Genomic DNA, 25,708 nt, shown 5'->3' on the forward strand with positions numbered 1-25,708 from the left:
AACCTCTTGTTGAACCAGTTCGATTTTATGATGTCCTCCTCTCTTGAATCTTTAGCCCCTTTATCATTTTTTCAGTTGCTGCCTGCCAAGGCTCAGCCTTGGATAATTTCCATCATCCTCACTGCCTTTACTCCTGCATATGTGCTGCTGAACAAAGGTGGAGAAAATCATGTACCTCTTCTGACTGGGTACACTGCAAATTTATGTTACACAAACTCAACTGGACGCTCCCTGATGCTAGGCAATCCTAATATGCCTCCTTAATCTATTCGTTATCCCTCTCTCCGCAGCAGCTCTTCCAAACCTTTTCATTCCTCTTTAAACTTCTCATGGTTCCTCCCCCTCCCCCCTTAGCTGCAAAACTTGATTCATATTTTACAGAAGAGCTCCCTCTTCTCCCCTCTTTCTCATCTTCTGTTACTTGTATGCCTCTTCCCCCTTTTACTTTTTTCTTCTTTTTAATTAGATATTTTATTTTTAGTTTACAACACTTAGTTCTACATGTTCTTGAGTTTCAAATTACTCATATGCCTTCTGCCACTATCTTCTTCACCTCTGTCTCAATTGGTGAAGTGGTCCTTCTCATTCTCCCATGCCAAGCCCTACTTGGTCATTGTTTGGGCCCTGATTAGTTCAGAGTGAATGTAAGTAACAATTGTTTCTGTTTTGCCCAGGAACCCTGAGGGTCTCCTCCCCATCCCCAATTGATCATCTATTTATTTATTTATTCCTTAATTGTTTGTTTTAAATTTTTGCCTAGGTAAAGAGGCCATTCTCTGCCTCAATTCTTATTAAGCCTCAATCAATGAATGGGCATCGACTCAGTCAAACTGAGACCTGTTAAAGACCTTAGCTTGAAAAGGATCAGGCCACTGTACCCAGATGGCTCTGGAGGAGAAAGTGAGGCTGGTGACTTTGCACAGCCCTCCCTGACTTAAATCCAATTCACTCGCACGTCATGGCATCACCTCCCTGATATTGTGATCCTCTTAGAGAACAAAGGACAAACAACAACGACAAAAACAAGAACAGAGCCTTTTGTTCTGTATTTGTCTGTTCAGCGATACATTTTTAGGAAGGCCATGGATGATCTGGAAAACGACTAGAGGCAGTGACCAGACTGGTCGAGGTCCTCATCATTATCTTATATAAAGCCTGGAGAATACTGCAGGGAAATTTGATAACTGTCTGCAAGTGTTTGAAGGACTGTTATACCAAAGAGACTTTCGACTTGTTCTACTTGGCCCCAGAAGACTGGACTAGAAACTGTTAGGGGTCCTTGACCAGCAAGTATCCCTATCTCAGTACGCAATGATGAGGCGGGAGTCAAAGGGGGATACAACTCCGATTTATTGGCAGACATTATCCAGTTTTATAGGGTTTTGCACTACATAAGCAGAAGCAGGTGTTCAAGGGGTAAGGGGATGAGAGCATGGCAAAATCGATATCTTGTGGGAAGAATCTGGATTGTTGTAAACTATGTTTCCTACAAGTGTATGGGAAAAACTAGGGCTGTAGTAAGGTAGTTTCCATGGGAGTATGGGAACAAAAGGGGGGGGGTGCTGTCCTACAGTATCTACGGAGGCATGGGAAGGCTCAGGCATGTAGCCAGCTGATATCAGAGCTGTATGAGCTATGTGAGGCATGGGGCAGGATGCCCTTGTAAAGTATCAAAGATGTTCCAGTAAGTAAAGTATCAAAGCATTGTTGTGTTAGGCACTGGTTCAAGAGCATTAGGTAGTGGCCAGCTGTGTTCCTCCTACTGGGCTTGTGAGTCCTTGGTAAATGGATTCTGTCTGCATGAGAAAGGATGGCTATGAGAGCAAGAGGGGGTGCTGTTAAGGGGGGCTGCTAGGGACGGAAGTCTTTCCTCCAGGTGCCTCACCGTTCCAACTCCTACTAAGCCTGTCTGGTTTTACCCCGGAAACAGGCCAAGCACTAGGGGCTGAGCAGCCCCGGGGTTGGCACTAACTCCCTACAAGAAACAATGTGTGGAGCTGCAGCAGAGTACAGTTAAGCTGAAAGTCAGTCAGCAGCCATTTATTAAGCACTTACTATGTATCAGGCACAATGCTGAGTGCTAGATGTAAGGGAAAACTTCTAGCCATTAGAGTTATCCCAAGGTGAAATGGGCTACCTTGGCAGATACAGGCTTTTCTAGAGCTTTTCAAGCAGTTTTGATAACCACTTATCAAGTATGTTATAGAGAGAATTCTTATTCAGGTTTTGACGTTCTTTCTAACTCAGATTCTGGGATTCTCAACACATCTGGATTCAAGTTTTTCTGTGTTGTCATATGTTGTTCTTGACTTTTTGGACATACCTCTCAATTGACTCCTGGGATCAAATGTCATATTTTGAGATCAAATATACTTGCAAAAGGAAAGGGGAAAACAAAATTTCTGGTGATAGAGTATGAACCTAGGTCTAAGATAGCACATGATTAGGGTAGAGCTCAGAGGTGGGATTTGAAGAAAATTACATGTATTCATCTTAATGTCTCAGTCCAAAATCATTCAGTCAACTTGCATTACTAAGCATTTTTTGTGCTGAGTACCCAGGATACAAAGACAAAAATGAAATAGATCCTGCCTTCAGAGAACTCTTTCTTTTAACTAGGTAGATAACATGGCACAGAAAACAGACACCAGGTTACTTTTATTGGGAGGACACTAATAGCTAGTGGGTCTAGGAGAGGCCTTCTGTGGAAGGTTGACTCTTCAGTTGATTCTTGAAGGAAATTTTTTCAAAACTTCTATTTGTATGATTTTCTTTGATTATGGAGGTATTTCCCCATCAGTCCACCTGACTTCTGACTTCATTTGTATCTGATGTAGTGAGTATAGGATTTATTTTTTCTTTCTGAATACCCTTGTCTATTCCCCAACTCTTTTTATTCTCCCTCTTGCCCCCTTTGGTATTTTCCTAGCTTCACATATCTCACCCTGAACGAGTCATCAGGTGAAAGCCCCAGAAGTCATTTCATCACAAGGATCTTTTAGAGGCTATTGCAGGAAAGATCTTGGAGGGGGGAGGGGGGCGCCGGGAGGAGAAAGAGATAGATAAACACAAATATACACACTTTTGTCCTAATTTATATTACATGTAATGTATGACAATACGTATTGCATGTATATATGTATTTTGGTATTCATAAGAGTGGATGGTTGAGGTTTCTATAAATAATATGAAGTCATGGCAAGCATTGATTTAACTAAGTAGTCAGGAAACCTGCTATTTGAAAAAGTGAACCATTTAACCCTGCATTGTCCCAGAAATTCCTCTGCCTCATTTCTAAAGGATTTAACTTTCTTTTTGACTATGTCATTGTTTCTTTAAGTTTTAATTTAGGTTTTATTTTCATCCCAGTTTCATATTGCCTTGCTTTTATTTAGAAATACATTTTATAAATTTAAATTCCAAATCCACACCAATATCCCTCTTATTTTGGTGGCTAATGAACAGAAATGATACATTTCTTAATACAATAGAAGCTAAGTGTTCTTTGTGTTTTTGCTTTTTCCATTAATTCTGGATTAGGTAGTACTTGAAATTTTGATTAGGATGAAAGTAGGTAGTACCTAATGCAGGTGTTTGATATAGTAAGATAACATCAATATTTTGGGAAGTTTAGAGACTTCTCATATCAATTTCACTGGATAGATAGAAGGCAACATGTTCTCAAAGTCTCTTAGGACATTGTGTTGCCCGAATAGAGAATATTAAGGGTATTCCATCTTGATGTGTATAAAGTCAGTTTTTTCCTTTTGAGGACAGTTGTTGTATGCTCCTGTATTATTCACATGAAAATTTTATTATAAAGAATGAGATATGGCGTAGTAGAGTGAGAAAAGTATTCAACTCTTAATAATTCCTAAATTGTAATGCTTGAGTTCTAGTCCCAGTCCTGACATTAACTTCCTAAATGTGGCATTAAGCCAGTCAGACTTTCCCAGCTTAATTTCCTCATCTATAAAATGTTGGGATTGTAATATATGATTTCTTAAGTTGGTCAGGTTGTTGTAATAGAGCCCAGAATCTGAAGTCTTGCAACCTGCTTATTTATTTGAATTTATTATTTATTTTTAGCATCCTTTTTAAAATTTTGAGTTTCAAATTCTGTCCCCTCCTCCTTCATCCACTGAGATGACAAACAATATATACATTATACGTTTAAAAATCATGCAAAAGATATTTCCATGTTGGCCATGTTACAAAAAAATGGCAAGGAATTATACTTCAGTTTGTACTCAGAGTTCATCAGTTCTCTTTCTAGAGATAGCATTTTTTTCTATACTGAGTCCTTTGAAACTGTTTTGGATCACTATATTGGTCATAGTAGCCAAGTCTTTCGTAGTTGATCATTATTACAACACTGCTATTACTGTGCACAATGCTCTGCTACTTCTTCTCAGTTCTTACAGATCTTGTCAAGTTTTTCTGAAATGATCCCCCTCTTCATTTCCCACAGCTCAATAGTACTCCATCACAAGCATATGCCATGGCATGTTCAGCTATTTCCCAAATGATGAGCATCCCCTCAATTTCCAATTCTTTGCCACCACAAAAAGAGCTGCTGTAAATATTTTTGTGCTGATAGGTCCTTTCCCTTTTTTTCCAGTCTCTTTGGGATACAAACCTAGTAATGGGATTTCTTGGTCTAAGGGTATGTACAGTTTTATAGCCCTTTGGTCCTCGTTCCAAATTGTTCTCCAGAATGGTTGGACTAGTTAACTTCCATTAGTTTACCTATTTTCCCTCGTCCTCTCTAGCATTTGTCATTTCTGATAGGTGTGTTGTTTTAATTTACCTTTCCCTAGTCAATAGTGATTTAGAGCATTTTTTCATATGACTATAGATAGCTTTGATTTCTTCTTCTGAAAACTGCCTGTTCATATCCTTTTGACCATTGATCAGTTGGGGAATGGCTCATATTTTTATAAATTTGACTCAGTTCTACACTTAGTATATATTTGAGAAATGAAGCTATAGTATCTTTTAGCCAATTGTAGTTTCCTTGATTATCTGTTTTAATTAGGTCTATTTTTGCTTTTCCTTTGTCTGAGATAACGATTGCTTACCCCCCCTTTTTTTTTTTAGTTCAGCTGAAATATATTAGATTCTACTCCAGCCCTTTATTTTAACTCTGTGCGTGTCTCTCTGTTTCAAGTTCATTTCTTGTAAACAGCATATTGGATTGGATTCTGGTTTCTAATCTCTTCTGCTGTCTGCTTCTGGTTTGTGGATGAGCTTGCATTCAGTTATAGTTACTGTGTATTTCCCTTTATCTCATTTTTTTCCTGTTTCTTTTCTCTCCTGTCCCTCTTCAAGTCTATTTTGCTTCTAATCACTGCCTCCCTTAATCTCCCTTTTATCATCTTCCCTCCCCCTCTCCCTTTTCTACTTATTCACTTCCTCTCCTATTTCCCTGTTGGGTAAGTTACATTTCTATACACACACACACACACACATATATATATAGTCTTCCCTCTTTGAACCAATTCTAGTAAGTGAGGTTCAAGCATCACCCACCACTTCTACCCTCATTTCCCCCTCCATTATAAAAGCTCTTCATTGTGTGACCCTTCTATGTGAGAAAATTTTCCCCATTCTGTTTCTGTCTCCTCCCTTCTCTGAGTACATCCCTCTGAGTACTTCTCTGAGTACATCCCTCTTTCTTATCCCTTCATTTTTTTAAAAGATCATTCCAACATAATCAACTTATACCCATGCCCTCTGTCAATGTAAAGTCCTTTTAACTGGCCTAATAATGATAAAGTTCTTAAGAGTTTTATCATCTTTCCATATAGGAACATAAACAGGTTAACTTTATTGAGACCCTTATGAGTGCTCTTTCTTGTTTACTGTTTTATGCTTCTCTTGAGTTTTGTTTTTGAAAGTCAGAATTTCTATTTAGCTCTGGTATTTTCATTGGGAATGCTTGAAAGTCCTCAGTTTCATTAAATAACCATTTCCCCCGCTGAAGTTTGCTATGTGGGTTATTCTTGGTTGTAATCCTAGCTCTGGTTGCCTTCCAGAATATCATATTCCAATCCTTCTACTCCTTTAATGTGGAAGCAAGCCTGTTTATTTATTAGCTATGAAACACAGAGCAAGTCACTTGTCCTCTCTGTGCCTATTTTTCCCTAACTTTAGCATGAGGAGGTTGGATTAGATGATTTGTAATGTCCCTTACAGTTCTAAATCCTATGAAACTTAGGTCCCTTCTAATTGTAAGTGTCCATGATTCTGTTATCTATGCATTATGTTACGTATACTTGCTTACATGCTTTTCTGTTCCTTTCACTTATAGAAGTTCATTGAATTCGAAGATGCCTTGGAACAAGAAAAGAAAGATCTACAAATCCAGGTTGAACACTATGAGTTCCAGACTCGACAGCTAGAGCTAAAAGCCAAAAACTATGCAGATCAAAGTAAGTGACCTAGTATGAATGTCCCAGTTGAGTCGTTTGTTCTTTGCACTAAGATTGCTTGAAGTAGATAATGTGTTGAGATCTTTGGGGGAAAAAACTAGAGAAGAATAAATTCATGTTCTTAATTCAGATAGCATCTTTTAATTTAGATACTATTGCAGTTTTCTGATTTAGATTGGTTTCTGTGCTTACAAAGTATACTACCTACTTAAGCCCTTGCTACCTTGTCTAATGGGAGCAGCTAGATGACTCAGTGGATAGAGTGACAGGCCTGACATCAGGAAGATTCGTCTTCCTGAGTTCAAATCTGGCCTCAGACACTTACTATCTGTGTGACCCTAAACAAGTCACTTAATGCTGTTTGCCTCAGTTTCTTCCTCTGTAAACTGAGCTAGAGAAGAACATGGCAAACCATTCCAAGTAGCTTTGCCAAGAAAATTCCTAATGGGTTATGAAGAATCAGACACAATTGAAAACAACTGAACAACGTCTTGTTTTATGTTCTTTTCAGTGGACTACCTGGCCTCTCCAGTAATGAGATTAAGAAATGTTTACTCTTTCTTGATTTAAAACGTAACCAGCTGTTAAATTTTACTAATATCAGAGAAGGCAGTCCTGGATTTTGGGAGGTCTGTGAATTTAGATGGAAAAAAATTTCATCTTTATTTTCTGTAACTTCTGATATTTAGTATTTCCTTCAAATGTAAATTTTTAAAACTATGTATTATTCTGAGAATGTGTTATCCCAAAGGGATCTATGACACGCAAAAAAGTTAACCTCTGGTCAAGGAGAATACAGCTCACTTAGTAAAGGGAGTTAGCAGGAAAGATACTTCAGCAGCATAGTAAGAAAAATGATTTTACTTTGTTTTAAAAATTTCTGTTAAAAATGACTAATGTTAAAAGTTATTCATTCTCATCTAATTATTCTTATGTTTATAAAACTAAATATTTTAAAGAACAAGAGGAGGTTGCTATAAACAGATGTTGCCTGTGATCGAACTTTTTTTATTACTTTGTCATATAATTTTGGAAAGCAGCTATAGTAGTTTATCTCTTTGAAAAGTTGAAATCAGTTTGGTGGTACAGTCATTTGGAGATTTTTTTGATCTTGACAGCTCCCTCATGGTTCCTCAGACCAAGGTTATAAGCTAGTTTGCAAATGCTAGTAGCTCAGAGAACTAACTAAATGGGGTCTTGATTAATAGGGTAATAGAGATTGGTGGTGCTAGTGGAAAGGTAAACAGAATGTAGGAACAGCCTGGATATTCCCACAGAAAGAATGACTATTTTTAAAGCCTATGTACACAACATTTAAAATAAGACCCATTTTGTCTATGTACATTCCACCCTTTTTCAGTTATATAAAATCTTAAGTCCATGTAGTATTGATTCGCTATTTAGATGTACTTTTCATCTACAGGAGTATCCTTCTATTCTTTTTTTTTGGTATGTGTTTTCTGTATCTGTAAAGGCTTGCCTATTTTGTCTCTGTTTCATATGATTCCTGATCTCTAGAATTTCTTAGCTCTTTATCCACCAATCCTCCTATGTATCTTGCTCAGAATGCTATTGAGAAATAGACACATTCATAAACCGATGGTAATAGCCTAAGACAACGTAACTCCTGCCCTTGTATTGTGTCCTTATTTCTTCTCTCAGTCTTTCTTCGTGAATGAAAAAACACTTATTAAGCACTTAGTATGTGCCAAGTACCATGCTGAGCACTGTGGATACAAATAGAAAAATGAGGCAGTCCCTACTGTCAAGGAGCTCATGTTGTAATAGGAAGAAATAACACATAGGGAGGGAGGTGGGGCACAGCTGCAGTGTAGATAAAAAGGCCCACCTTTCTTCAGGGTACAAGGGGCAGGATGGATGGCAAAGCTCAGTGTCCATTGGTGGGACAGAGTGGTGATCTGTAGGGCAGAGGCATGATTGCAGCACAAGTGGTAAGGCTCCAGGATCTTCCCTCTTACGAGAAAGATGGCTGTTCCCACTCATGCAGGTTGTGTGTGCAGTCATGTCTTCCTTACAAAAGAGGCCCAACTTATCACTGTTGGGAATGGTGGGTGGGAGGGGGTAGTTGAGAGTAGGCCCAAGGGTCAGGGTTAAGTGGGAAGAGTCCTGGGTTAGCCAGGATGGGGAAGGGGACATTTTCAGGTAGGTTGAGGGAAGAGTTTGCCTCACCCCCTGTTCTGCTGAACCTACTTCTTGACCATCCTCCTACTCTTTCTCTTTCTCATCTGTATTCCCTTTTCTTCTTCTTCCTCCAGTTTGTTATAATCATTCATGGGCATTTCTCAGAGCTAGTGCCAGGGATAAAAAGATCATCGATTGCAACATGATATAATGGACTTAGACCAGGACTTGGAATCAGAAGACCTGGTTCTGCCACTTACCAGCTTTGTGACCTAGTGCAGATCATTTCACTTTCTTCACTCTTCCTTTACATAGTTAATACTCCTTCAGCAAAGTCCTAATCCAGTGTTGCACTCTGGAATGGAAGTGACCACGGATTTTTTTATAGTTGTTCCAGTAGCTATTTTAGAATATGAAAATAATGTTAATACTACCTGTCTTGTAGGTTTATTATGAGGAAGAGCTTCCTAAATCATGAAACACTTTCATTTAAGGAAAATACTTTGTAAATTGTTAAGAATATATAAAGATGAGCAGTTGTCATTATAATAATCATTTTGAATTGCTTAAGGAAAAGGTCAAACTGTTACTATGTTCATAGTTTTTTGTTTTTGTTTTTTAAGTAACTAAAGTCAAAAGAAATAAAAGTCTCTGCTCCCTAGATCAGAGGTGTCAAATTCTGACTGCCAAACCAGATTAAAAAGTAATTGGGAAATATTTAACAAAATAAATAAAAATGTAATACAACATAGAATAATGTTAATTTGTGGTTTTCTAAGTCATTATGTGTCCTGCAGGGATCCTTTCTATTTAAGGTTGATACCACTGCCCTGGATTATCCCTATACATTCCCAATCCACCTCTTTTTCTTGTTTATGGGAAGGGGTCTTCTAAGTAGCTTAGACTGGTGTTATTAACTCTCTGCTAGTTGTTGAATTAAAACTAAAACTGAGATGCCCATAGTCAGTCCTTTCAGTAGGATCATCCCCTTGGAGACAGTTAACTGACTTCTTCAGACAAGTTTTTTATTAGAACCCCCTCCTAAGTAATGAGGGCTTTCTCAAGGATTCCTACTTATGTGCTTAAGAATTGCTTATGATACTACCAGTCATCGAAAGGGCCTTACATAGACCTTTCTATTTCCTGCTAGGCTTGAACACTCATGCCTGGCATCAGTAGCCCCTGGTTTTAGGTACAAGCTTTGAGGGGTTATCAAAAGGGGAGAATGGAGCAAGTAATAAATAGATTATGTAATTGACCGACAATGGTTATGTTGTCTAGTTTCTCGACTGGAGGAGCGTGAGTCAGAGATGAAGAAGGAATATAATGCCCTGCACCAGAGACACACAGAGGTATGTGCCCATTCTGCTCTGTTCTAACAGCTCCCAACCTATGACCTAAATACTTAAAAATCAATGAGGCAGAAGAGGTTAAAATCTTCTAAGTGGAATGTTCTCTTTTTGTCCCTTCCAATCTGCTGTGATCTTCACTGCAATTGAATTTTCAGTGTCCTTACCAGGGTTTACATGGATATATTGTTGTTCTTAAAAGTTTGTTCACCACACTTCTGAATTATACCTATACTCCATTTTCACTGCATTCCTACCAGAAGCACCACAGACCACATAGAGCCCAGAAATTCATTTAGTTAGAGTAGGAAAGATAGAGAAACAGGTTAATTTACTGAGCTAATGTTTGTACTTATGAGTATTTACTTTTCCACAGATGATCCAGACTTATGTAGAACACATTGAACGATCCAAGATGCAACAGGTTGGGGGAAATAGCCAAACAGAGGGCAGTCTACCTGGGAGAAGGTATGATGAGAAGACTGAATATTTGTATAATCTCATTTTTTATCACAGTAGGTACCATGTAGAGAATTATAAAATCAAGAAAACTATTTATAAAGTTCTATATTCTTCCAAATGAAGGAGAATATAATCTACTCGGATGATGCGGTCATGGATGGAGAGCAGACATGGATGCAGAGCTTTCCTGAGACTAAGAAATATTGTGTGCCGATCTGATTACTTTTCTTTGCTTTTACGTATTAAAAAGGCTTTCCATTTGAGTGTGGAGGACCAGGGAAAAGTTAAAAGACCTGTGCTATCATTATGGATATTAAGCTGAAATGCTTGTAAGGCCAGAAATGGTCAACTATGACACTGATTTCAGTAGTTTCATACTTCTGAGTCCTGGGTTTTGATCAGTTTAATACTCTTTACCAGGGGTAGGAAACCTTCAGTCTCTAGGCCACATGTGGCCCTCTAGGTTCTCAAGTGCAGTCCTTTGACTGAATTCAGACTTCACAGAACAGATCCTTTTATTAAGGGAATTTGTTCTGTGAAGTTTGGATTGAGTCAGAAGGCCATACTTGAGGACCTAGAGGGCCATATGTGGCTTCAAGGCTGCAGGCTTCCCATCCCTGCCTTAGCCTATAGGAGCTAACATTACTTGGGAAGTAGAAGCCAGTCTGAGATTTGGCTTCATCTTCTTTGCTTTACCAGTCTTAGTGAAGCTAGAAAATTGACCCCCAAAGTAGAAAATAGTTCATGGGCTTCGCCTAGGTATTTGCCAAAGCCAGGGAGTGGCCCTGTGGACAACCAAAGGACTTTTAAGAGTTCCCTCTTCTACAGATTTCCTTGGTTTGACTGCACATGGAAGACCTATCCTAAGCTTTATGTATAGACTCCTTAAAATCGGTTTAAATTGTGGTCCTATATTTTATAGTTTGTGTCACCCTGAAAAGTTGAAAACAGAGTACTTAGATGTCTGTGCTTCACTTTGTAGAACTGAAATTAGGTTCATCTGATTTATTTTTTACTTAATATTATTTTTCTCTTTAGATGTTTTATTGATGTTCTTTTTTTTTACATCATTGTCACTTCCCAGTGACTCCTCTTCAACCCAATAAAACTTTCTCTTGTAACAAATAAGTACAGACAAACAAGAATAATCAACACCCTGTCCAGATCATAGGAATTAGAGCTAAAAGAGAAAACAGAAGTCATCTAGTCCAACTCATTTCACAAAGGAGGAAAGTGGGACTCAGAAAAGGAAAATGATTTGCCCAAGGTCACACGGTAGCATGTAGAAGAGCTGGTGTAAATAAATAACCAGTGTTTAAGAAATGTCTGTAGGAAAAAGTAGGATTGGTATTATCTGTAGATATAGGTTTACTCTTCATTGCAGAGAATGGAGACCTGCAATTGATGCTTTTAATTAGTATAGTAGAGCAGAGGACTTTCTGTTACCTGGTTATATTAGATCCTTCTAAACAGAGAGACTGGGAGAAGATAGGTGTTTAATGTTAGCTTTCTGATTGACCAGGTTTTGTTCATAATAAATTACCCAGCTAATATCCAGTTAACTGCATTTCAGTTCTAAACAGAGGTAGAGGTCTTCATGCAAATTTTGTGTAGAAAAGCTGAACAGGGACAGTCCAAAGTGAGGCTGGTGGAGTTTTGTTGCTTTCACCATCTTCTGAGTGTATGCTGGGCTTTGGGCCAGCTTCCTGGGAGCTGTGACATTCCATCTCCATCAAACATGTTCTTTCCCTGCCAATGCTCCCAGGAGGGAAAAAGACCTTGGAGACTGAAAAAAGGGAGCCAAGTGTTGCCTGAAGCATATTTTTCCTAATTTAGCTCAGTAGTCAGGCAGGGTTGATCTACAATCTCAGGCACTACGGGCAGAGCTGCATGATATTGAGATGTTCTGAGTTAGTCACTGCTCCCCTCAAAATATCAGACAACTGTTTATAATGAGAAACATCAAAATCATAAGATGGATTTAGAGCTAGAAAGGGCCCACCAATGTCATCAGATTCAACCTCCCCTTTTTACATTTGAGGAAACCGAGCCCCCCAGAGGTGAAATGACTTGCCCAAGGTCACATAGATGACAAGTAGCAAAAATGGGCTTAGACCCTGGTACTCTAATTCTAAATCCATTGACTTTTCCAATTTGCTGTGTTGCCTGTCTATCGCGATTGTCTTGGACCAAAGCCCACTCTCTGAAATGTCACCCATCAGTTTCTGGGAAGCTTCAGTCTCTCAATTCATTCCTCTCTGGGCCAAAATGGTATTATTTACTGCAGGATAAGTCTTGCCTTGTTGAGAGGTTGTCCTTGAGCTTTGCTGCTATAGGAGTGTATAGAATTTGAAATCAGGTTCTAGTCCGGGTGGTGTGCTGCACTGATGTATTTCACATAGGCTAGTACAATGTAAAGATATTGGAAACCTAAGCAGTGCCAATTCTCTTAGTCTAGACCGTACTCTTGCTGTTCCCTTGGTTTTGGATGAAAGCTGGTTTGTTACCTATGAAATGGGCAGTTCACAGGACACAGTGGAAGGAATGGTTAGCTATTGAGTGAGATATTGGGAAGGTTGGATTCAGGGTGATTGGAATTAGGGGGCCATCAGTGTAAGGAGAATGGTGCTTAAACATTGGCAGCTAGGGGTTTAGATTTACTACTCTGAGAAGGATATGACAGGGTAAGAGCATGTTAATCATTGGGGAAGGAATTTAAGTAGATTATCATTGTACACAGGGGTTCAGCCCGAGATGAAGTTGTGCCAGGACATCAGACAGTTGAGTGTAGCTGAAAAGCAAGCTCGGTGGGGCAAGGCAGCTGCTGTGGGGCTGTAGGAGTCCCAAGAAGGTGCCTGTACCATGATGAAATGGATGCTTAGGGAGGAAAAGCAACTGCTATGGAGTTTTAGAGGGCCCAAGAATATGCCTGGAGGGCATTGGCAGTGGGGGGCACCAAGAAAGGCTTCTTGAAAAAGTCAGTGCTGGGTCTGTCATTGAAGGGAAAGTGAGATTCTCTGAAGTGGAAATGAGAAAAATGTGCATTTCAGAGATGATGGACATCCAGTGCAAAAGCACATAGATGAGAGATGGAAGGTGGATATTGTATATGAATGTTATATAGAGTTCAGCTGAATCATGAGGGGAGCTAATGTCAGATGAAGCTGCAAAGAGGATAGGACCAGATCGTCTGGTGCTTTAAAAACTAAACAGAGGTGGTTTCAACAGCAACAATAGCTTCAGGAGCTCACAGCCCAGAGACAGTAAGGGGTTCTGACAGCCAGATAGAAAGAGATTACAGGGGACCCCTTGCTGGCACTGGGTACTGCCATCACTGATTAGCAACTCTATGGCCTATACACAATTCTGCGTCACAGTTCCAGGGTGCAGAGGAAGGCTTGTGGTTGGTCACAAGGGAGCAGGGGCCCTGATCGAAGTTCCAAGGCAGAGAGGAGCACTAGTACTTGTGGCTGCAGGGAATCAAGGGCCATTCTTGAGTAAAGACCCGAGCACAGTGACCATACCTCTTCCAGCATCACAATGCCTTGGAAGCACCAAAAACTTGCAGATCCCCAGAACTACCTCTGAAAACGGCAGCATGAAAAAGCCTGAAGCTTGGCACAGTTCCTCCCCAACCCCAGGTGAGCAGAGCCCAATTTTAACATTAAGTTTCAAGTCAAGAAATAGGCTGGGAAAATGAGCAAACAACAAAAAGAAGGAACTTGAAAAAGCTACTACAGTGGCAGAAAAAACCAAGACATAAACAAAGAAGAAAACAATGTGAAAACAGCTACAAGCAAAGCCTCAAAAAAAAAAAAAAATGCTGATTAGACCCAAGGCCAGTAAGAATTTCTAGAAGAGTTGAGGAAAGCAATGAGTGGTAGAGGAAAAATTGGGGGAAACAAATAAGAATGATACAAGAAAATTATAAAAAGAGAATTAACAGCTTGGTAAAGGAGGTGTAAAAAATTACTGAAGAAAATATCACCTTAAAAAATAAAGTTGGCCTAATGGCAAAAGAGGTACAAAAGTCCACTGGAGAAAAGAACTTAAAGAGCAGAATTGGCCAAGTGGAAAAAGAGGCTAAAAAAAAAAAGACTCACCTTAAAAATTAGAGTTGGGCAAGTGGAAGCTAATGACTCCATGAGACTTCCAGAAACAAAGTCAAAAGACTGAAAAAAAAAAAAAAAAGAAGAAAATTGAAGTATCTCATTGGAAAAGCAACTGACCTGGAAAATAGATCCAGGAAAGCTAATTTAAGAGTTATTGGACTACATGAGAGCCATGAGCAAAAAAAGAGCCTAGACATCATATTTCAAGAAATTATCAAAGGGAACTGCCCTGATATCTTAGCTCCAAAGAGTAAAATAGAAATTTAAAGAATCCACCCATCATCTCCTGGAAGAGATCCCAAAATGAAAACTCCCAGAAATATGGTAGCCAAATTTCAGAGCTCCCAGATCAAGGAGAAAATATTGCATGCAGCCAGGAAAAGACAATTCAGATATCATGGAGCACAGTCTGGATCACACAAGATTTAGCAGCTTCCATATTAAAGCAGTGGTGGGGCTTGGAATATGATATTCTGGAAGACAAAGGAGATAGGATTACAACCAGTGTAAGAACAGATACCATGGGCAGCTAGGTGATGAAGTAGATAGAGTGCTGGGCCTGGAGTCATGAACACTCATCTTCCTGAGTTCAAATCTGGACTCAGACACTTCCTAGCTGTGTGACCCTGGGCGATCATTTAACCCCGTTTGGCTCAGTTTCCTCATCTGTAAAATTAGCTGGAGAACAAAATGGCAGTACATTCCAGTATTTTTGCCAAGAAAACTCCAAATGGGTTACAGAGAGTTGAACACAACTGAAATGACTGAACAACAAGAAGAACAGACATGCATACAATCTCCCTGGAATAGGAATTGAGATTCAGAAAACATCAACTCTTTTCATTTTGTGGGCAGATTAGTTTTTGAAATTTGTGGAAGGTAAATACATGTTGGGAGGTTGTGGCTAAGATAGAAGAAACTTTTCCCCCCCAAATCCTCAGTGATCTTTCCTACATTAGTGTTTACTATTATTTTCTTCCCTGACATTTTGTACCTTGGAAATTAAACGTGTGGTCCTTCACTATATTCTTGCTTTTAGCTCTTCCACCACCACTACAGGGGCCCACATCCTTTGTAGTGGTCCACTGCTGAAACTGGATGTTTAATAGGACAACAGTTTTTTTTTTCCACTCCATACTTTGCTGTCTGACTTGGTGGGGCTATAGAATAAAAGTTCCTGTGAACTGTGACTGTGTTTTGTCAGAATATTTGTATTTGAAGAATGTGGGCTTCCTTTTCCTGGGTAGGGTGTGTGTGTGTGTGTGTGTGTGTGTGTGTTTATGTATGATCTACACATATGACTCTATTACTACATATTAGTGTGAGCTCACATGAGTACATTTATGTATTTTCATCTGCTTTGAGTGTGTATGTAAGAGAAACATATCTGAGAGTATATACAGTGTCTACATTTGTCTTCCTGAATGTTTGTCTTGTCTTAGCATATGTCCATTTATATAGAGAGTTGGTTGCACAGAGTAGGGTACCTGGGCTTGGAAACATTGCTGAACATTTGTTTGTCATTGTGAGCACATGTTTAAATGTGTTTGCATGCCTTTAGCTCTCTAATGATTGTTTTCTTGTCTTGCTTTCTGTGCCTTGCTGCTATATGTTGGCTGTTGTTTTTGTCACTTCGCTGCAGTCCTCGCCAGTCATGGAGGAAAAGGTAAAGCCCATAACAGTGTTTATTTACTATAGTTCTGGGGAATGGAGATGAGGGATTGTTTTTCATATTGACTATGGCATGGAGTTCTATTGGATAATCCTTCTTGAATACAGATGGACCATTACTGTTTGAATGGACCAGATCATGACAGTAGCTTCTTGATCTTTGTGGAGCTGCAACACAGTAGTTTGCACCTTTTGAAAGGTATATGAAGTAGCAGGGTGGTTAAACAGTCCCAAATTATGTTGAACTCTTTGTTACTTTACACAAAGATAATTCCTACTTCCTGCTTCTTCCGTAGGTGCACTGTTTACAAAGTAGAAACTGGACATGAAATTCTGGTTCTTAATTTACATAAGGAATAAACCAAGAGTTTGTCCTTTTCTTAAAGTCAAAAACCATTGATGGTTATTGCTGCTTATAAAAGATTTTGCCAACAATGTGTACTAGACCCTAAACAGGCTATAGAATTATCCACTCACTGTTGATTGGACTGCAGTCTCAATTCATCTCTCCTGGTGTTCGTTGTTTGACTCTCAGTGATCCTGTCAGTGAGTAATATTTATTAAATACACACCTTGGAGCCCTGGCCTAGGTTGTATAGAGAAATCCAAAGAAAGAAAAAGACAATCCCTACTCTCAAACTGATTGTACTCAAATGAAAATGCCTTGGTTCTTTCTACTGTTTGTAGAAATGAGCCTCTACCACCAATCCCTGGCTTTCCATCATCACCTTTAACAGCCCCTGGGTTACATTTGCTTTTGTTCCTAAGGCTTGAGATTCCATTATATTAATTTCACAAGAGGTTACTGAAGGAAATATTTGTAATGTCTCTGATGGGGGTCCCTGGAGAGGTATTCCATGTACAGGAACTGTGTTCTCTACATTCTACTTGGCCTAATGGAGGAAGGATTGTATGTAATGGAGAGCTGTGTAAGGGAATCCCAGATGGAGCAGACAGGAAATATCAGACCCATCTTCTCTGCTTCTTGGGTAATGCTTCTAACATGCCGACGGTCCAGAATAGGTTATTGCTATTTGTATTTTTGTACTGTCTCCACCTGGTCTCTCAGAGTTTTGCTGATTTGCAGTGGGGCCCAGCTGTCTCAGCGATAGCTGAATAGGTATGCCTGACTTTTGTCAGGAAGAGTTTATTTGTAAAATGAGAAGCTCAGACCCTCCTGACCTTTTTATGATTCTGTAGTAACACTGCTTTGGCACTTTCCCCTCTTATCTGTTTCCCTAACCTTGACAAAGGAGAGATTTAAGAGTGAAAAAGTATATAGAATGAAGAGTATTAATTACTTAAATAGTAATAAATTAGTCTTTATATTATGTTTTAAGGTTGTTATGTTCTTTACACACATTATCTCATCTGATTCTCACATCACCCTTATTAATAGGTCTTATTCTTTTTCCCTTATTACATTAAAAGAAACTGAGGCGTAGAAAGTTTCAGTGATCTGCCACACATCACTCAGCTAATGAACATCTGAGGTGACATGTGAACCCACTTCTTCCTGATCCCAAATCCAGTACATTCTTTACTGAGAAACCCCAAGACCTTTTCCGCAGAAAATGTTACAACGTGAATAGAAGAATACACTTGGAAAATCTGCTTGCTAAGAAAACTTCCATTCATTCAACATTCATTAGACCCCTACCAATTAATTGTAAGGTACTGTGTTAGGAGCTCAAGATACAAAAATGAAAAAATGACATATTCCCTACCCTTGAGGATCTTACAGTTCAATTCGGGGAATTAAAAATATATCCAAATAGCTAGAATACAATTTTAAAATAATAAAGGTTTAATAGAATATAATATTTTTAAAATAAGAAAGGTTTAACAGAAGCATGAGAGATTCAGAAGGGAAGGTTATCCTTTTCAAGAAAGGCCTTAGGGGAAAAGGAGAACCTGAATTAGACCATGAAGTAAAGGAATGACTTCAGTCAGTGAGTCCTATTAAGAAATGAGGAAAGCTCAAGGAAAGGAAAGTAGACAGCAGCCTAGAACAGGACTGAGAACTGGCTCCTAATGTGGAGAAAAGCAGTCTGAAATAGGGCTAGCAAGAGTGACAGTGCAGTGGATCTGTATTTAATCCTGTGTAAGTGCTGCTACTAAAGTAAATGAGCTGCTGAAAAGTTTAGCTTTCATTTCAATTTCATTCAAATTGTTTTGAAAGCACAATGAAAAGTGGATTGGAGAGGGGGAGGACCAAAGGCAGAGAGGCCAGTGAGGAGGCTATTACATAATGGACCAGGAAAGTAAGAGGTAATGAGGACTTGGACTAGTGTGAGGAGGCAGCATGTCATGGTGGTTAGCACACTGGACTTGGAGGCAGGAAGACCTGATTTTGAATTCTGCTTCTGATATTTACTTTCTTTGTGCCCTTGGACTAGGGACTCAACCTTTTGAACCTCACCTAGAAAATGAGAGTGTTGGAAATGGTGGCCTCTGAGATCCTTTGTAGCTCTAAATCTATTACCCTATTTTTAACATTCATTTTTTTTTTAGATTTTGAGTTTCAAATTCTATCCTTCCCTCCCTCTCTTCCACCCTCCCTGAAACAGTAAGCAGTTTGTTAGAGATTACACATATGCAGTCATGCAAAAACATGTTTGTAAGCTATGGGAAAATGGCCAGTAGATCTGGAGAAGATGAAAGAGAATGAGGATCAATGGACCAAGATCCCAAAGGACATGAAGGACATTGTTGGAAGAAATAGTCTTGGACAGGAGGAAAGCCACCTCATCCTCTGAGATCAAAGGAAAGGAGAAAATAGGGTAAGACATAGGCAGACTTTGATCTGTGGAGGACAGGAGATGAGGTCACCTTCTGGAGTTGGGTCCAGAGTTGAAGAAAGGAAAGGAAAGGAACGAGATGGGGAGGGAATTATTAATAGGGGATGAGTAAAAGGATTGCTGTGTACCTATTGGGTCCTACTTGAGGTTAGGTCATACACATTTGTAATGGGCCTATTATGATTTCATAACTCCATCCAGTAACACTTGATGCTTTTGAAATAGCTACAGAAAAATGTAGAATGGTGACTGTTAACCTAGAGTTGGGAATTAAGAGTGGGAAGGTCAAGGGAATGAGCTAATAATAGGTGAAGAGGCAATCATTGAAATGGTTCATCATTGTGTCATAATTGTTAAGGTGGGGTGGGGGTGGAGAGGAAGTGAAATTCCAAGAGTTGTGATATACTGGGAGAACAGAAAGGGATTAAGGGACCACAGGATCTTTAGGAGTGATGCATGGGGAAAGGTGGAAGGACAAAGAATTGTGGTGGTATAAAAAAATTAGAACAGGCTGTATTTAGTGTTCCATTCATGCCATGCAGTGACAATTGGGATGACTCCAGCCATCACAGGACAAACTGTTTCAAGAAAACACTTCTTCCTTGAAGGAAGCCTAGAACAGCGCAACCAAATTAGATTCATTGTGAATAAAGTTTTACGTTTTAATATTATGGTCCTGATTTATCATGTATCCTTTCTACCAAATTTCAATGGTTATATTAGCCTAATACCTTGCTCTTTCTTACATTCACATATACACATGTTGCCTATTCTAATCTATCAGGCCCCTGAATCGTGGACTTCTTACAGCAAACCCCTTACATTTACTTTCCCTCCCTCAGTTCACCCTTCTTATAGATTCTAAGACAGTCTTTTCCTCCATCTCTTTCCAGGATCCAGTTGAACCACCCTCTGCCTTAGGGTTCCCAAACTCTTTCCTTTATTATATTCACCAGAATAGAACTTGACCATCCATGCCTTCTTCCACAAGTCTCTCTCCAATTAAGTTTAAAAACATTTGTTTAGTACCTATATGTAGAAAGCGTTCCTTCTTTTATGCTTTTCACCTGGTCAGAACTTTTCAGTAAATATCAGAGGATTAGAAGGAAATTCACTTCTTTAGATCACACACACTGTGTTTCCACACATTGTGTTTCTGAAGGAGTAGACTTGGCTTCAGCATTGTTGAATCTAGCATACAAGATTGTTTTTAATTCAGTGCCTAAGTAGTATCTAAAGCATCATTGTCTTGAGCATATTTAAGAATTATCATTATTTTGGGGGAAGCTCCATTTCTCAGGGTGGAAAAGCAAGCTGGAGAGATGAAATGGCTCACCAAGATGGTGCTAGAGCTAGGACTCAAACTAAGGTGACCTCATCCAGGCCTCTGGCTGCTGCCTCTGCTGTCTGTGCTCAAATTCATAGGACGGGCTGGTGGGTAGGGATGAAAAGGATTGAGAAGTTTTGTGTGGGCCTGGCATCATGCCCCACAGAACAGATTCTTTTTTTCACCATAACAGTTTCTGCAAACTGTACTTCCTGGATCTTCCTACCCCACTGAAGGTATAGTTAGAACAAAGTTACCCAGTTTTCAGTGTTTATACTTTGTGATAATAGAGGGAGAAGGGAGTAGATGTATGTGCAAGAAAACAATGCCTTTGATGGAATTTGAAAGGTAGGAATGTCACAATAAAAAGAATGAACAGTGGCATTGTTATGCCAGGGAGAGCTAGTGTGGTATAGCTGGATTTGGAGTCAAGAAAACCTGGGTTCAGATACTGTTTTCCATACTACCTGTGTGACCATGGCAAGTTACTTAGCCACTTACTGCCTCTGTGTCTTCATCCGCAAAGTGAGGATAGCAATATTCTATAGTACCTACTTCACAGATTTATTGTAAGTGAGGCTTAAATGAGATAAAGTATGTAAAATAGTTTGTAACCCTTGAAGTGCTAAGTAAATGACAGCTATTCATGTATTAGCAGTTCTTCATTCATCATTTTAAAATGAATTCACTTTGTTTAAAAGCATTTATAAATAGGAAGAAGTAACTTTCCCAGAAGATGAGAAGTTTAGAAGCGGTGAATAATTCTTAAAGCTGGGTAAAGTTGGCAGAATGTAGACATAAAAGGTTTTACAAGTCTTCGTAGCCAATTTCTTACTCCCTGAGTTGACAGAGGTGCTTTTTATTTGTGGACATAGGAGAAACACATTGTTAATTTATACGATACTTTATAAAGCCAAAAACTTTGTAAAAATGTCAGCTTTTGTTACTGTTATTTGTGGCAATAGTGTATATATCTGTGGAAAAGAAAATGTACAGTTTTAATTATTATTTTATGCCTTATAAACCAGCAGTCTAACCACCAGCCCATTTGTTTTTTCTCTTCTCCCCTGTTTCAGCAGGAAGGAGCGCCCAACCTCTCTGAATGTCTTCCCCCTTGCAGATGGAATGGTACGTGGACAGATAGGGGGCAAGATCATCCCCACAGTGGACCACTGGCACCTGAGTGACCTCGGCCAGCTGCAGTCCAACTCCAGCTACAAGGTTTTATACACATGTCGTGGAATAAGGGTCTCCTCTTTCCCACTGTCAGTGGCATCCACATGTTCATAAAGACGGAGACCAACTTGTGTCCATAACCCTTTGCAGCTTCTCCCTTTTTCAGGTTGGATTAGACTCCTGAGCTGAACCATAGCAAAAAAGGGGAGGGGAAGGACCAGAGTGTGAAGATAAAAGAAAAGAGGGAGGATGTTGCTGCCTTAATCACTGCTTTCCTTTGATTCTTTCCTTTTGGTGGCTTCTATTTAGAGCTGCTTTCCTAAGATTGACCTATTGCAGCTGGTGTTGTTGTAGTGTGAATTCTTGGCACCCAGCATGTGTTTGATGTTTAGAATAGGACTGGTCTAACAGTAAGTTCAACTGCCTCCATCTTCGACACCCCATGTCAGACTATTGACTAAGAGAAGGATAGAGTCGATTCTGTGCTCTTACAGAGCAGACCATTGTATATTCCAATTCAAACTACAGCTTGGAGAGTATTTTACCTTCGTTCTAGCAGATTCCAGTAGCTCATTTTCTAATCAGATATACTGCATGCATCTGGGGCTGGTACTTGAGCTCAGAATAAGGAGCTAGAAAAATGTTATCTTCTCTTTCCTAGTCTACCCTCACTATGCTAACTTCCCATGCTATAACCTGAAACTGGGAGACTGGAATCCCCCTAGGCGGGCACCTGTTGATCCCATTTCTGAATGTAGATAACAATCCATACTCCAATAAAACCTTTTAAGTTTTCACTATAAAAATGGCTAGGTTGTGTTACTGAATAACACTGGTCATTTAGTGGTTGCTAGTTTTGATCTATAAGCTGATTTGAGAGTTGAGTTGCAAAGCATGCTTTGTGCCATTCTCATCAGGTAGTGAAGGATGTTATTTTGTAGCAGGTGCCGGCTTGTAGCAGATAGCACTAAGAAAGGGTCATAGAAACCCTGGTGAAGTATGTTTCTTAGAAATTATATCTGGGGCATCCTGTAAAAACCAAGAACTTACAGATTCTCCCTTTAAATGAGTAGGGCAAGGTGGTTATCTGATGAGTTTGAGGGGAGGAGAGCTTATGCCAGTCTCCTTTCTGACTGTCCTTTTAGACTCTTGGTTTTCAGTTTGGCCGTGGAATGTTTCTGCACCCTGAAAATTCTTTAGAAAAGCTATTGCTTTATCTTTTTCTGTTTCTGCTTTGTGCTAGGTGGTGAGCATGTCTCTGACATTATCATGGGTTGGATAATGCACACATACATACATACATACATACACATACAGTGTAAAGTATACCTCACATTAATGTGATACTGGCATTCAGGCAGATAGGGCAGCAAAATAAGGGAATGAAACAGAATTTTAGTATCCTAGATTCAATACTGGTTGTGTCATGGACTTGATTAGTCACTTCAGGCTTCTTGTTTTTTTCTTTGTGTATTTCGTTGTTAGAATGGGCTTCATGGAGGTGACTCACCTACTAGATAGATGTGTGGTGAACTGAATTGAATTGAAGCTATATTGGAGTACCGGTCAGCAAAGTAGCTAGAAAGCTTTGTGGTTTGCATGTTTTCCCCTGCAATGGCAACGAGAATCCACATCATGTCTCTTAGACACTTCTCATTGCTTTTTTGTCCTCTGGCATCCTTTCTTTGTCCTGAATTTTCACCTGACATAGTCTTCCATTCATTATTTAAGTAGTGTTGAAGTTTGGCTCCACAGATTTGTTTTATTTAATTTTGATTTTTTCAATGTTATTACGTTTAAGTTTTATTTGTTCTTTTGATTTCATGCATTAGGTTTTAATGTTTTGGTTTTTTTTCCGTTTTTTTAACTCCTTAATGTGTTTTGTTGTTCTTTATGTACTGTATTTTCAGTGTTTTAACCAAACAGTTGTGACTACTCATGGTGAGAAATGACTGCTAAGAATTTTGGTCCTTTGCAATGCATTTTGGAGGCCACTGCTACACACATTGATGTTTAGGAGGTTGAGAGGTTTGACTTTAGGTAAGTGGTGGCCAAGGAGAGTGTCCTTTGGGTAAGTGGTGGCTCCTTAGGATAATAGTGAGTTTGAATGGCGTCTGGGAGGTGTCTTTGTAAACCAGAATCCCCACATTTTATTAAAATGGTAAGCCATGTTTGCCAGGAGTCCCTTGATTGTCTACAGTATAAATTTGTGGGTTATGGAAAAGGCTGTGAAAAATGTTGCCTTTGGGGACAAAGCTAATAAGGACCAGCAAAGAGAAACTTGACTGAATATGCGTACTTTCCATCATGTGCATGACTTCTCTCACTCTATTCAGTGGAGTTCCTCATTGTCCTACCTCCTACATTCTTATCTCCCCCATATGTCAGCAGCTGCAGCAAGAATGGCAGAAGGAGTGGGAAGAGAGATGTTCCCATCCCATTATCAGCAGCAAAACATGGGGTGGCCAGGAAGTCTGGGAGTAGGTGAGGTTGATGTGAAAATTTAGTCATCCAGTAATTGTTTTGGTACTGGTGATTTATTTTTCTTTCCATTTTGCAGAAAGAGCATTTTTTCATATGATGCTAAAACCACAGAAAGCAAATCTAAAATGTTAACACAAAACTACTTCAAAGGAGTGGGCAGAGTTCAGAATTTTAATCGAGGTCTCCTAAACACAGGTCAAACATACATACCTGTTAGACAAAGCCAGCAAGTGAGATCTTAGGAGGAACATTTGTCCTGCCTCTTATTTACTGCCTGACTTAAGGTCTGGTAGCTTTCAGATAGCTAGAGAAGAATGTAGGGTTGTTCACTTTTAAGGAAATAAATCTATTACTAAAGATCTGTCTCTAAACTGACTTCTAGTCCGTTCACAATTTTTACCCCAGAAATTCCTAGACAAGAAAATTTATTCTTTTTTTTAAAACCACTAAAGGAGATTATCATCTTTTTATCTCTCCCAGTTTGTAAAAACTTTCACTTTTAGGAAATTCTTCATAATGTCTTATCTCATAAATGACATCTCCCCTATCCCCCAGAAATGACAGTAATCTGAGTTGATGTACTTAGGTCAGTTATATATTTTATTATCCTGCCCAAGAGGCAAGCAGCTACTTTCTTTGTAAACTTAAATTGGAGGATACTGACAAGGAAGAACGGAAGGTGTGCAGGATCCTGAGAAATTTCTATTGAAAGAACGAAATTAGTTACTGTAAAAACAAGGAGATTGTATCCAGATTATATATAATAATAGTTAATAGATGTGGGATTTTTAAAATTTACAGTGATGAGCAAAAATTTGGCTTATGAGCCTGTATGTGGTATTGGAGTTTATCTTAAATTCATTAAGAAGAGAAATTGACATGTTTTATCTCTCATGAGTATTCAAATAAAATGGCATTTAAAAAATAAAATTCTTAGGATAAACTACTAATTACATTTCGGGTTTTTTAAAATCAGTTTTTTCATAATAATTTTAGTCATGTCTCATTCCGTAAAAGTAGAATTGTACTATATTTAAATCAGCAGCGATTTCTGAGGTCTAGTGTTTAGATAGGAATGGGGTGGTTAGAACTTAGATATTAATTAGCTTTTTGACTTTATGGAATACTTTTTGTCTTTACTATATAGCAAATCATGGCCAAAAGACTGTGGTATACATTTTGATGTTGTGAGGTTATGTATCATATCCCAAGATACTGGCTGAAAATGAAGAAAGGTTCTTTTCCTATTGGGAAATTGCAAAAGTCTCTCAAGTATTTATAGTTACTCTAGTTAAGGAGGTGAAATTTAACTAGTCTTTATGTAATAACCTAATGATATTCTTCCTGCTTCAGTGGTTACAGTGCTGTGGTAGTTTGGTTTTCAGAAAAACCATTTATCTACTCAGGTCAACCTTCTCCCCAAACCCCTCAATTTGGTTACTCTTCTCCCATACTGGATTACAATTTGATTCTGATATCTGGCTGCAAAGGGTTGCATTGCCATTTTTCATGCAGTGTTCATCTTCATCACATTCTGAATTGTTTGATTGTATTGTGGAACAGTGACATTGAATGCCAAGTCCCAAACCACTGAAATGCAGATGGCACAGATAACTGAGAAAAGCTGTTTTCTAATAGTTGCATCTTCTCATTTCTGAGAGGCATTAGCTAAGCAAAAGCAGGTACAACTCCTTTTGAACCACCCAAGTATAGTTAACCCAGGGAAATAAAGATATATAACATCTTAAAT

General features: G+C 39.0%; 1 protein-coding gene across 17 annotated transcripts in view; it reads left to right on the top strand.

The window, feature by feature from the left end:
- Window positions 1-25,708, top strand: part of MAPK8IP3 (mitogen-activated protein kinase 8 interacting protein 3) — a 93,052-nt gene that overhangs the window by 24,471 nt on the left and 42,873 nt on the right. For 6 of the 17 annotated variants that reach the window (XM_036737338.1, XM_036737341.1, XM_036737344.1 and 3 more), the window contains exons 2-6: window positions 6,314-6,434; window positions 9,858-9,928; window positions 10,302-10,393; window positions 16,142-16,165; window positions 21,375-21,519. In XM_036737338.1, the coding sequence (XP_036593233.1) occupies window positions 6,314-6,434; window positions 9,858-9,928; window positions 10,302-10,393; window positions 16,142-16,165; window positions 21,375-21,519 (453 nt within the window). Of the gene's footprint in view, window positions 1-6,313; window positions 6,435-9,857; window positions 9,929-10,301; window positions 10,394-16,141; window positions 16,166-21,374; window positions 21,520-21,548; window positions 21,641-23,384; window positions 23,515-25,708 lie in introns of those variants that run through there. The other 11 variants (XM_036737345.1, XM_036737342.1, XM_036737351.1 and 8 more) reach the window with 6 other exon arrangements.

This window comes from Trichosurus vulpecula, chromosome 9 (assembly GCF_011100635.1).
Source record: "Trichosurus vulpecula isolate mTriVul1 chromosome 9, mTriVul1.pri, whole genome shotgun sequence".
Classification (NCBI taxonomy): domain Eukaryota; kingdom Metazoa; phylum Chordata; class Mammalia; order Diprotodontia; family Phalangeridae; genus Trichosurus; species Trichosurus vulpecula.